The 12,654-nt window shown below is 37.6% G+C and overlaps 1 protein-coding gene across 2 annotated transcripts in view; it reads left to right on the forward strand.

Moving 5' to 3' along the window:
• The window catches only part of CDK13 (cyclin dependent kinase 13), a 105,255-nt gene that overhangs the window by 11,033 nt on the left and 81,568 nt on the right, over positions 1–12,654 (forward strand). For both annotated transcript variants that reach the window (XM_045565230.1, XM_045565231.1), the window contains exon 2: positions 11,299–11,958. In XM_045565230.1, the coding sequence (XP_045421186.1) occupies positions 11,299–11,958 (660 nt within the window). The remainder of the gene's footprint in view (positions 1–11,298; positions 11,959–12,654) is intronic.

Here is a 12,654-nt window from a genome sequence, read left to right on the forward strand (position 1 = left end):
CACAAAGATTTTCTTTTTGGTTTTACAATATGTATCTTTAATTTATTGGTCTACTTTTATGTATAATGTTAACATTGCAATAGCATACTTCCATTTTCTTCCTCCTTTTTATTCTTGTCATATGTCTTATTTCTATGTATGTGTGACACATGTATGTTGTATAGACATTAAATTTAAAATGAGAAGAGTCACTAATATTTACTTACTTACTTTTCAGATGCTTTTCATTCCTTTATATAGATCCAGGTTTCCATGTAGTATCATTTTTCTCTGGCCAGAGGAATGGCTTTGAACATTTATGCAGGTCTGCTGTTTTGTATATCTGAAGAAGCCTCCATTTTGAAAGATAATCTTGCTGGGTATGGAATCCTATATTGACATTATTTTTTCCTCAGTATTTTGACTTGCTCCACTTCTGACTTGCATTGTTTACCAGAATTTCCATAATATTTTGTTTTTGCTTCTGTCATTGGATTGTAAGCCCTGTGAGGTTCTTTTTAATCTTGGCTCTTAAGCACCTGCTAGTAGGTACCGAGCAAGTGATATTAAATTGATTTGGATAAGAATATCATCACAGGGTTCAGCACCAAAGGGTTTTTTTTAAAACTTGTTGATAATAGCAAGGTCTAATATTAGACTATGAACAAATTTTTAATGACTAGAGAGAGACTAATCATAGTATGTGCCCTTGTGCAAATCAAGTCCCAAGCTCCCTTCTACTCTTCTCACCTGGTTTCCTTTTTCTCTCTTCAGAAACGTATCTCAGGGCATGGTTCATTGAAACATGAACATAAACACAGAGTTTATGCTCCATGGATTAGAACTTGTTTGCTTGAAAAAATCTGCAAAAAGTCAGCCATGTGGGTTTTTTTTTATTTTTAATGTGGCATAAGGAATGTTGAAGAGTTTTATAGTTTTAGCGCTTACTTTGATCCATTTTTAGTTAGTTTTTGTGTATGTTGAGAGAGAGAGAGGTCTAACTTCATTCTTTTGTGTGTGGATATCCAGTTGTCCTAGCACAGTTTGTTGAAAAGACTGTTCTTTCTCCATTAAATTTCTTGGCTCCTTTGTTGAAAATCAACTCATCATAAATGGGAGGGTTTGTTTCTGGACTGAATTCTATTCCGTGGATTTATGTGTCCATTCTTGGACAAGTACCACACAGTCTTGCTTACTCTAACTTTGATAATTTTTGAAATCAGGAAGTTATGAGTCTTCCAACTTAGTTTTTTTAAAGTAGGTTTTGACTATTTGGATTATTTGCAGTTCCGCATGATTTTTTAGGATCAGCTTACCAATTAGTGTAAAAAAGCAGCTGGGATTTTGATAGGGAGTACATCGACTCTAGGTTAATTTGAGGAGTATTGCCATTTAACATTAGGTCACCTGATACACGGGCATGGGATGTCTTTCCCTTTATTCATATTTTCCTTAATGTCTTTCAGTATGCTTTGTAGTTTTTAGGGTACAAGCCATGTACCTTTGTTAAATTCTTAGATTTTATAGCCCTTAAAGGCTTATTGTAATGGGAATTGTTTTCTTAATTTCATTTTGATTGGTCATTGCTAATATATGGCATGTATTCTGCCACCTTGCTGACTCATTTATTCTAATTTTTTTAGTGGATTCATTTTCTGTGTACAAGATTACATCTTCTAAAAATAGAGATAGTTTTATTTCTTTTTATTTTTTTTCCAGTCGGGATTCCTTTTATCTCTTTTTCTTTCCTAATTGCAATGGCTAGAACCTAAGTTACAATGTTGAACAGAAGTGATAAGAGTATACTTCCTCATCTTGTTTCTGATCTTGGAGGGATCATTCTCCATTTATTTAGTCTTTTGCATTCAGTCTTTCTTCACAGAGTGGTTAGCTGTGGGTTTTTCATAAATGGCCAGTTTTATTTTTTAGTCAAAAACAGTGACTTTCCCTCACAGTCTAAGTTTTGGCATCAGAAAAATTTCTGGAATACCTTGGTTGACCCCCATATACATGAGCAGGTGTAACTATCCATTACTATTCTAGGGGCTGTGAAAAGAGGAGATTCCCTATTTTGCGATATGTGTGTAATGATTTGTTACATTGGTTTCTCATATACCATGCCTGCAGAAACATTTGAACAATGTTTTGTAATGAATAAAATGTGAATTAATGTTGGAATGATGAGAAAGGGCCAGTCATGTGATTCTCTAAGCATTCCAGGAAAAGAAAACTATGTGCTAAGGTACATATGGGAAGAAACTTGACCTTTTGAAGAATCAGAAAAGAGGCCAGTGTGGTTGGAATCTAGTAAGTAAAGGAGGGTATAATAAAGATGGGAAGCAATTTAGATCTTGCGGGTCACAGTAAAGAGTTTTATTTTTATTTTAAATGGAGTTAGAAGCCATCGCAGCATTTATAGACAAGGGCATGGTATAATCCACTTTTTGTTTTTAAAAGACAAAGAGTTGTAAAGTACAAGGTGGTATGTGACAAGTGCTATGTGATTTCAGCCAATGTGGGGGGAAGTTACAGAGGAAATGAGACTTTTGCTTGACCCATGAAATATAGATAAGAATTAAACAAATAGGGGAGAGGAAAGAGGTAGTACAGTGTACCAGCAAAAATAGTGCCTGGCTTTGAATTGGAAGACTTGGGCTTTGAGTGTTGACTCTACCTCTCCACAGCTCTTAGCTCTTGATCTCTAAATTTCTTTACCCTCTTTATCTTAGTTCCCCCACCTGCTTTCTCTGTACCTTGGTTGCTATGAAGAGCAAATCAAATGTGAAATCCCTATAAACATGTTTTGTAGACTGTAAGGTTCATCGTGGTATATAGTAGTGTCCTTCTTAATCTGCAGGGATATGTTCCAAGAATCCCACTGGATGCCTGAAACTGCCGATAGTACTGAACCCTAAATATACCATGTCTTTTCCTATACATACAAACCCGTGATAAAGTTTAATTTATAAATAGGAACAGTAAGAGATTAACAATAACTAATAAATAAAACACAACAATTATAACAATATACTATAATAAAGTTATGTAAACATGGTCTCTCCCTCTCTCTCTTTTCAAAATATTTTATTGTGCTATACCTTGGGTGACAGAAAGTGCTGAAAGCAAAACTGTGGATAAGTGGGGACTACAGTATGGTTTTTGTTTATTCAATAAAGGACTGCCATCTGTGTGGTATTATGCTGAGGGCTGTAGAGTGATCCAAAAATGCTGTGGCTCACTTTGGGAGGCCAAGGCCAGGGGATTGCTTGTGCCTAGGAATTGGAGGTTACAGTGAGCTATGATGACAGCACTGTAAGACCCTCTCAAAAATAAATAAATAAATAAATAAATAAAAACAAAGAAATTAGACCTGGTTTCTGTTCCCCTAGTGGACAATGTGGTAAATATCTAAAATACAGAATTAAGAGAGGTAGAGCATAAGAAGGGTGCAGATAAAGTGCTGGGGGCATTCACAGAAAGGAGAGCTTACTTCTTGCTTGGAGTTGGTGGTGGTAAGGCTTTATGAAGAAAGAAAGACTCTTGCACTAGGCCTTGAAAGATAGGACTTTAATAGAAGAAAGAGGTGAAGCGGATATTCTCAGGAGGCAAATCTGTGGGAGCAAAGGCATGGAAGCATTGGGCAAATTCAATACTTGATGAGGAAAGGTAGGTTGGGACCAGACAGATCATGCAGCACCTTGATACTAGGCCAAAAAAGGTGAATTCTTTTCAATAAGAATATTATCAGCAGAATATTTAATTGTACAGATATTTATTGAGCATCTGCCATTGCCAGGTTTTTGCTGGAAGTCAAGGCTATGAATTTAACAGTGATCTCAGTTTATTGGGGAAAATAGATTATCTAATTATTTTCATTCTAATGAGATATAAACAAAATGTGATAGGATCATAGGACAAAGATCATCTCTAGCTGACTGGTATAATAAAGGAAGGCTTTATTAGAGGTGGTAGAAATTGTGCTAAGATACGAAGTATTCCTTTGAATAATAGATAAAAAGAGTTGAAGAGAGGAATATGAGAGAAACATTTTAAGGCCTAGCACTTCGTGTGGCTTTGAATGCATGTCAAGGCTGAAGGTTTTGGGAGAGGATAATTATTCAGGTGGTTGTATGGAGAGTAAATTGGAAAAGTAGATTCAAGATGGGAAACTGGTAAGGAAACTATTGCACTGGGCCAAGTGAGTGATGATGTAGGACCTAGTATGGAATGGTAGTTATGGGGATAGGGAGCATGGAAAATTGGAGAGAGAGAAATGCTTACTATGTAGAATTGGCAGGACTGGGAGACCAGTTGGATGTGGGAGAAGGGAGGAAAGGGACCACTTGGAATGTATTATAGAATGACTTCCAGGTTTCTGGAAGAATAGGGTGCCATTGCCTGAGGATAAGGTATATTTAAGAAGAAAGAGTGGATTTAGAATGGAAGCTTAATAGTTTTAGGTAGATTGTGTTGAAGGTACATGTTGGAGAGTTGGGAGTAGGAAGGATGATTTTTGGGAGTGGGGTGACAACAACATTTAGGTGATCACTTAAGCCATATATAAGCATAAGTTAAATTGTAGTGAGAGAATGAGTGTAGTAATGAAGAGGAGCCTCAAGAGTCAGAAACAAACATAGAAGTAAGAAAATAATCTTGAAAAAGAAAGGTAATAGAAATGGTTAGAAAGTGTTTTCAAGGGAGTAGTCAACATTATCATCACAGACATGGATTTTTTTTCTTTCTGTTTCTTTGAAAAGTAGGTCATTGGTCACCTCAGTAATTTCGGTGAGGGTATAAGGCAGATTCTAGTGCTTTGAGGAGTATGTGGGAGGATGAGAATTTGGCTATAACTGAAAGGCGAGATAGACAAAGTTGCAATATCAAGATACCATCATTTGCTCTTTTTTGTCTTACTGTCTGCTTTTAAAGATCTTAGACACATGAATAATTTATTTCTTCAGGGGAAATAGCAAATAGACAGCAAAGGGTAATGGAGTAAGCCAGCCATAGCCATAGAGTAGCCCAGTATAGTGCCTCTCAAACTTTAATGGAGATCCTGTTAAAATGCAGATTCTGATTCAGTAGGACTGGGTTGGGGTCTGAGATAGCATTTCTCATAAGCTCTCAGTTGATGCTGATGCTGCCATTCTGTGAACCTCACTGTGAGAAGTAAGGCTCTAAATAGTATTGGATCCCCATAGCATTACAGGGGAATTAGTCTTAGATAGGAAGAGGAACACCTCCTGTCTGAGATGAGGTGGAATGTAAGGTGGATGGAGATACGGGTTAAGTTTCAGGGAAGAGAGATGCCTGATAGTCTTTGTTTTTCTTCTGTGAAATAGAAAGTAAAGCTATGTTATGAGAAGACCTTGGGAATGGGGTTATGAGCTTGATGAAAGTAGTGAAGGTTTGGAATAGGAGGAAAGTGAGTGAATTTGGGGCATGTAATCACTCAACAGTGACAATTAGTTTGGTTATGGTGTGTGTAGAAATAATTGGAGCAGGGAGAGACTAGATAGATACAAAGAGATCAGAGATCAGGTCTTTTTTGGGGGGGGTGATATGGTAGCTTAGGGGAGAGATAATGAGGTGTGAAACAGAACAGTGGCCTGAGTAGTAGGCTAAGTAATGCACCTCCCACCCCCCAAAGATGTCCCTGTCCTAATCTTTGGAACCTTAAATATGATGCTTTACTTGGTAAAAGCGACTTTGCAGATGTGATCAAATTAAGACTCTTGAGATGGAGAGATTATCCTGGATTAGCTGGGTGGGTCCTACGTGATCACAAGGATTTTTTTAAAAGGAAGCTGTGGGGGTCAAGATAGAGAAGGCCCTGTGGTGATAATAATAGAAACAGAGGGAGAGGGGAAATGTGATGGAAGCAGAGGCCCAAGTGAGGTTATGAGCCAAGGAACGTGCACTGGCTATAGAAGCTGGAAAAGGCAAGGAAACAGGTTCTTCCAAGAGACTCCAGAAGTACAAAGCTCTGCTGACATGTTGATTTTAGCTCACTGACACTGATACTGGATTTCTGACCTCCAGAACTATGTAAGATAATAAATTTGTGTTGTTCTAAATGGCTGAATTTGTGGTATTTTGTTATAGCAGCAATCTGAAACATTCACAAGGTATGGATGTAAGGGAATACAGAACTACAATCAATAAAATGAGACAATTGGTAGGGTGTGGTATGGGAACTAACTGAAATTTCTAGCCTGGGTAAATGGGTGGAAAGTAGTGAAATTAAAAATAGAGAATGGCAAGGATTAGATGTTAGAGGAAGGTGTATTCATTTTGCCTGTCTTAATTTCAGGCCCTGGTGGATACGATGGGAGCAGTATTTTGAGTCTAGTAGTATGGATTAGACAGGGTAGAGGAAGATTTGAAAGGAGATGGCTGGGCCTGGTGGCTCATGCCTGTAATCCTAGCACTCTGGGAGGCCGAGGAGGGAGGATCGTTTGAGCTCAGGAGTTCCAGACCAGCCTGAGCAAGAGTGAGACCCCGTCTCTACTAAAAATAGAAAGAAATTATATGGACAACTAAAAATACATACAGAAAAATTAGCTGGGCATGGTGGCGCATGCCTGTAGTCCCAGCTACTTGGGAGGCTGAGGCAGGAGGATTGCTTGAGCCCAGGGGTTTTTGAGGTTGCTGTGAGCTTGGCTGATGCCATGGCACTCTAGCCTGGGCAACAGAGTGAGACTCTGTCTAAAAAAAAAAGGGGGGGGAGATGAATTTAGGAGGCTACCACAGTGCTGTTATGTATAATTAACAGGGCTGTTATAACAGCATTACATGACAAAGTACATAGGAACATAGTTTTGGCTGAGAATATGGTGAAAGAGATGATTGAAAGAGAGACAGGTTTTTAAAAAAACTAATACCACTTTATGTAGTGCTTTTCAGTTTGGGAAGTATGTTCATACTTTTCTGAGGGGAGTTAACAAAATTTTGGAATGGACAGAACTGCTACTAGCATGAGAAATAAGCAAGGTAGATAATTTAGGCTTAAATATGTTGTGGATAGTGGCTACTGTATTGGACATCACATATATAGAACATTTATGTCATCCCGGAAATTCTGTTGGATAGTACTGTTCTGTAGTATTTTTTATAATGAGGGGTTGGAGTAAAAATTTTTAGGAAATGGTATTTGCTAATTAGGCACAATTTTCAGAAGATCTGGACTCTTGGAGAGACTATGTGGTAATAGTGAAGTGAACAGTATACCATATTCTCTCTCCAAGCGACACTAGTCTAATTAACAGTGAGGCTGTGTGCTGTGGCTCATGCCCTGTGATCCTAGCACTTGGGGAGGCTGAGGTAGGAGGATCACTTGAGCTCAGGAGTTCCAGACCAGCCTGGGCAATAGTGAGACCCTGTCTCTACAAAAAATTAAAAATAATTAGCCCAGTGTGGTGGTGAATACCTGTAGTCCCAGCTACTTGAGAGGCTGAGAAAGGATGATCGCTTGAGCCCAGGAGTTAGAGGCTTTGGAGAGCTGTGATTACACCACTGCATTCCAGCCTGGACAACAGAGTGAGACCCTGACTCCATAAAAACAAACAAACAAAAGCCTCTAGTTTTTATTCTGGTACTACTTTGTATTGTGTGAATTTGGGAAAACCTCTTAGAAACATATAAATAGAAACGTCTCTTAACTTCTTAAAGAGGTCATATAACATCTTTAAGATGTTAAAACATTTAAAATATTAAAACATTTAAAACGTTATAAACAAGCAAGAGGCTGGACGCGGTAGCTTATGCCTGTAATCCTAGCACTCTGGGAAGCTGAGGTGGGAGGATCGCTCGAGGTCAGGAGTTTGAGACCAGCCTGAGCAAGAGTGAGATGGCGTCTCTACTAAAAATAGAAAAAAATATATAGAAAAAATTAGCTGGGCATGGTGGTGCATGCCTGTATTCCCAGCTACTCTGGAGGCTGAGGCACAAGGATTGCTTGAGCCCAGGAGTTTGAGGTTGCTGCGAGCTAGACTGACTCCACGGCACTCTAGCCCAGGCAGCAGAGCGAGACTCTGTCTGAAAAAAAAACAAAAAAAGCCACCACAACAAAAAACCAAGCAAGAAACAGCTAATATGTGTTTATTATAGATTGAACAATGTAGAAATATTAGGAAAACATTTTTAGAAAGAAGAAGAATCTTATCTGTAAAACGAGGTTGGACTTGCTATGTACCTCCATTTCAGTTCTTTTAGTAAAATATCTTATCATGGTATAATTCATTATATAGTTGTAGAGAGAGATGTATTTCTCTCTTACCCTAGACTTTGTATACTGAAGTATTAAATCGTAGTCAAAATGATCTGAATTTGTTTTGTTCTAATATTTAGATTCCCAAACTATGTTTGTTATAAATGGTAAATACGTTGTTGAAATTTATTAGCAAATACGTATCTGAAAGAGTGCAAGTTTACTAGGACATGAAATAAATTAGAAGGAACTATTGAAGAGAAATAGAGGAGTTGGAGAGGAATGGAAGTTCTATGTAGAATAAATCAATAGGTATAGTGATCAAATACCATAAAAACATCATTTCCAAAATGTCTTTTATACAACAAAAATTCTGTAAGTCTTTACTGATACCACTCTTTTTTGAAGAAAACCCTGAGATTTAGAGATACCTGTCTTATTCTGATTCTATCTAGAAGAGAATAATAGTCAAGAGGAATTACTTGTGTTGGAGTTTTACTTACTATCTTTTTATCTCTTTTCTTAGGTAAGATTTACTGATCATAAATTTCAGTTAAATATAATTCACGTGTCTGTATGAAACTGATGACCAGAATCTTGCCAGTGTAGGAAAGGTGATTTAGGGTTTAAGAAAAGGCTTGCTTTTTAAGCCTTCTGTGTTATTACCTTTGAAGATAAGATGACAGTCGCTTTGCTTTCTCCTGCTGCTTACCTTTCTACTGCTCATCAATATCTGAGTAGGGGATAGAAGCATGACTTATGTCAGACTTGTTCTGAGTGCCAACAGAGTCTGAAAGGAGAGGAAATTAAAAACGCGGTTGAGTGTTTCATATTATGATACTTTTGGTTCCTATATTAAAGTTAGCCAAGCTATTTCACAACCACTTTACAATTACTTCACATTTAGCCGGACATTTCCTCTTATTTCTATGAATAATTGTAAACTTATTGGTGATTTTAATGGTTGATGTATGTAAATAGTTAGATTAGAATGTTTCGTAAAGCAGTATTCCCATTAATCTAGAGTAATCTTGATGGTAAAGTATGGGGTTTGTTTGAAACACTAGCTTAATGCTGAGCACTAGTTGGCCCTTAGTACATACTTGTTTTTGAAAGAATGAGGGAGAAGTTGAATTTGCATTTGAGTCTATATTAAACTTAATCATCATTTTGTTTTTATGCTAGAATTGTAGAATGTTTCTAAGCACTTCTCTTTATACTGTATTAATGTCAACTCTAAACAAAAATTTAAGTTCTTTCTCTGCCATTTTAAGTGTGGATTCCTAGGAATTTCTTTGCTTCATTTGCCCTCTCTCCTTAATTTCTAGAAAATTTCAGTAAGAGCTGTCTCCTTGGCAGTGTATTAATTAATATGTTAATTGTGTTAACCCACCTATTTTAGAGTCAAAAAAATCTGAGTTTAAGGCCTGGCATACAACGAGATCAGTCAAGGTTCTGGAATCCAACGCGGATGATTTGAGAGACTTTAATGAAGGGACTGTGGCAGGAGAGGAGGATTGAGGGAACCCAAAAGGGTTGTTTTCACTAGCAACAGGGAAGCCCAAAGGGGCAAGAAAAATGTAGTGCTAGGGTAGTCTGGTGTGAGCTGTGGAGAAGAGGGTGCCTCAAGGAGCCATGATGGTGGTAAAGGGATTCAGCTTCTGCCAGAAAATGTGGCCAAGAGGAGGGAGGGAGCTGGGAAGAAATAATCCACTCTTTCTCTGCCTTCTGATCTTTTGCCAGTAGCAGACAGCACTGGAACCCAGAAGATGCATCTGTCTTTGTCAGCATCCTTGGGCCCGAATAGGGCAGAAGGGTATTGGGAAATAGAGTAGTGGTGGCAATAAGATAATAACCAACACAGCTACTAATGAGTGTGGGACTGACTTCAGGTAGCATAATATTTTAGTCTCAATTTCTTGTTTGTTAATTGTACATACTTTACTGGGTTGAAATGGGCATTAAATGAGATAACATGTTTTTGCAAGGTACCATAGTGCCTTTATCTTGTGAATGTATTTTTAAAGTTTTGATAAGGTATGGATTTGAAAAGTTCAGCTTCATTTCGATTGGTGCTGTGCTACATTTGTTTTGTAAGAACTTTAGTTGCCACCATACCTTTAAATATGTTAATTTTTGTGTTTTTCAATAATTTTTGAAAAGTGAATTATATTCTCATTAAGTCGTTTCCAAGAAGAAGTTTTTCATAAATTTTATAGCACCAGGAGCTTGAAGACCTAAGTTTTAGTTCAGACTATATGACTATTTATGGCATAACACTTTGTGGGAGGTATGTTTATTTTACTTCTCTGTGCTCTTCCCTTTTGAGAAATTGGAGTTATAATACTTACTAGTAAATGTTTGATTTTTTTTATTATGGTAAAATAAAGTAATAGTTGTCAAGCACTTTGAAGACATATGTATATTAATTTTTTTTACTATTCATTTTGAAAAATATTAGAACTTCAGATTGAGTGGTTATATGATTTTCATTTTACTACTTTTTCTGTATGAAATTACGCAGATCACAAGACATTATCTTGTATGTGTATTTATGTGAGTAAAGTGACTATGCTTATGTGTAAATATTTTAGTCAATGTGTGTGAATGTAAATTTTTAAAAAACTATCTTTTGAAGTGAACCCTCAGAGACTCTTTTTTTAATTACCTAATGGGAAGTTTTGTCTTTTTCACTCTTAGCGTAGACAGAGCACTGCTTACTTTTGAATTTATGGGTGAAGGTGGTTTTGAGATGTAGAAACTATCTTTCTGGTAAACATTGGTCAGACTACCTGTACCACTGGTAAAGCCTTATTGCCTACTTCTATTTTCTGAGGCAACAATGATGCCTTGTCACAGTTTTCCTCCTAATTTTGTTAGCATTCGTAGGCCAGAGCAAGATTAAGATAATGTATTTTCAAGAAGACTGTAGCCTCTAGATAATATTCTACTTTAAGGCACCTTTTGTTTTTAATACTCCTTCCAAAGTGGAATGATTTTGAAATTAAGTAAATTTCTATTTTATTTCACAGACTTGAGTTATCACTGTCTTTGTAAATTCCAAACTGAACCTTGCTAATTACTGACTAATCTTAATTATTTTCCACCAGACGGTCTGCCAAATCCCGAAGCAGAAGCCCTTATTCATCTAGGCATTCAAGATCTCGTAGCAGGCACAGGTTGTCTAGATCCAGAAGTCGTCACTCTAGCATTTCTCCTAGCACACTAACTCTGAAGAGTAGCCTGGCAGCTGAATTGAACAAGAATAAAAAAGCACGGGCGGCAGAGGCAGCAAGAGCTGCAGAAGCGGCGAAAGCTGCAGAAGCTGCGAAAGCTGCTGAGGCTGCTGCCAAAGCTGCAAAAGCCTCAAATACTTCTACACCTACCAAGGGGAACACAGAAACTGGTACCAGTGCGTCACAAACCAACCATGTGAAAGATGTGAAGAAACTTAAAATTGAGCATGCACCTTCTCCCTCAAGTGGTGGAACTTTAAAAAATGACAAAACGAAAACAAAGCCACCTCTTCAGGTAACAAAGGTGGACAATAATTTGATTGTAGATAAAGCCACCAAGAAAGCAGTTGTAGTTGGGAAGGAGAGTAAATCTGCTGCTACAAAGGAGGAACCAGTATCTCTTAAAGAGAAAACCAAACCACTTACACCAAGCATAGGAGCCAAGGAGAAGGAGCAACATGTACCTTTAGTGACCTCTACGTTACCACCATTACCTTTGCCTCCCATGCTGCCTGAAGATAAAGATACTGATAGGTAAGTGCAAAAAAATTTGTCAATAACTGTTTAGAGAAAACAAATGTAAGTAAGTTTGAAGTGAGAAATGATTTAACTTCCCCCAGTCCCCCCAGAAAACTTCAGTAAAAAAGACTGTAAATTAATGAATTTTTTTTTTTTTTTGAGACAGAGTCTCACTCTGTTGCCCTGAGTAGTAGAGTGCCAAGGCGTCAGCCTAGCTCATAGCAACCTCCAACTCCTGGGTTCACGCGATCCTCCTGTGTCAGCCTCCCAAGTAGCTGGGATGACAGGCGCACAACACAACGCCTGGCTAATTTTTCTATTTTTAGTAGAGACAGGGTCTCGCTCTTGTTCAGACTGGTCTCGAACTCCTGAGCTCAAGTGATCCTCCTGCCTTGGCCTCCCAGAACGCTAGGATTACAGGCATGAGCAATTGTGTGTGGCCACATTTTATTCTTAAGAGGATGAAGATAAGAGTGACTATAAATTAAATGCATCTAAGAAAGTTTCTTATATGTATCCTAGGTTAGAAGAATTATACTATTGTGTGTTTTATCTGCCTATTATACCATTTAACCATTTTTATTTTTATGAAGAAATTAGGGCTCTTTCTCCTATGCCCCATTTCTATTAAAAAGCAACTTTATGGGCAGTTTTCCTAGCTTACTTTCTTTATAGACCTTGAAAACAGACGGATAAAAATGCCATGTGGGC

This window comes from Lemur catta, chromosome 11 (genome assembly GCF_020740605.2).
Source record: "Lemur catta isolate mLemCat1 chromosome 11, mLemCat1.pri, whole genome shotgun sequence".
NCBI classification, from domain to species: Eukaryota; Metazoa; Chordata; class Mammalia; order Primates; family Lemuridae; genus Lemur; species Lemur catta.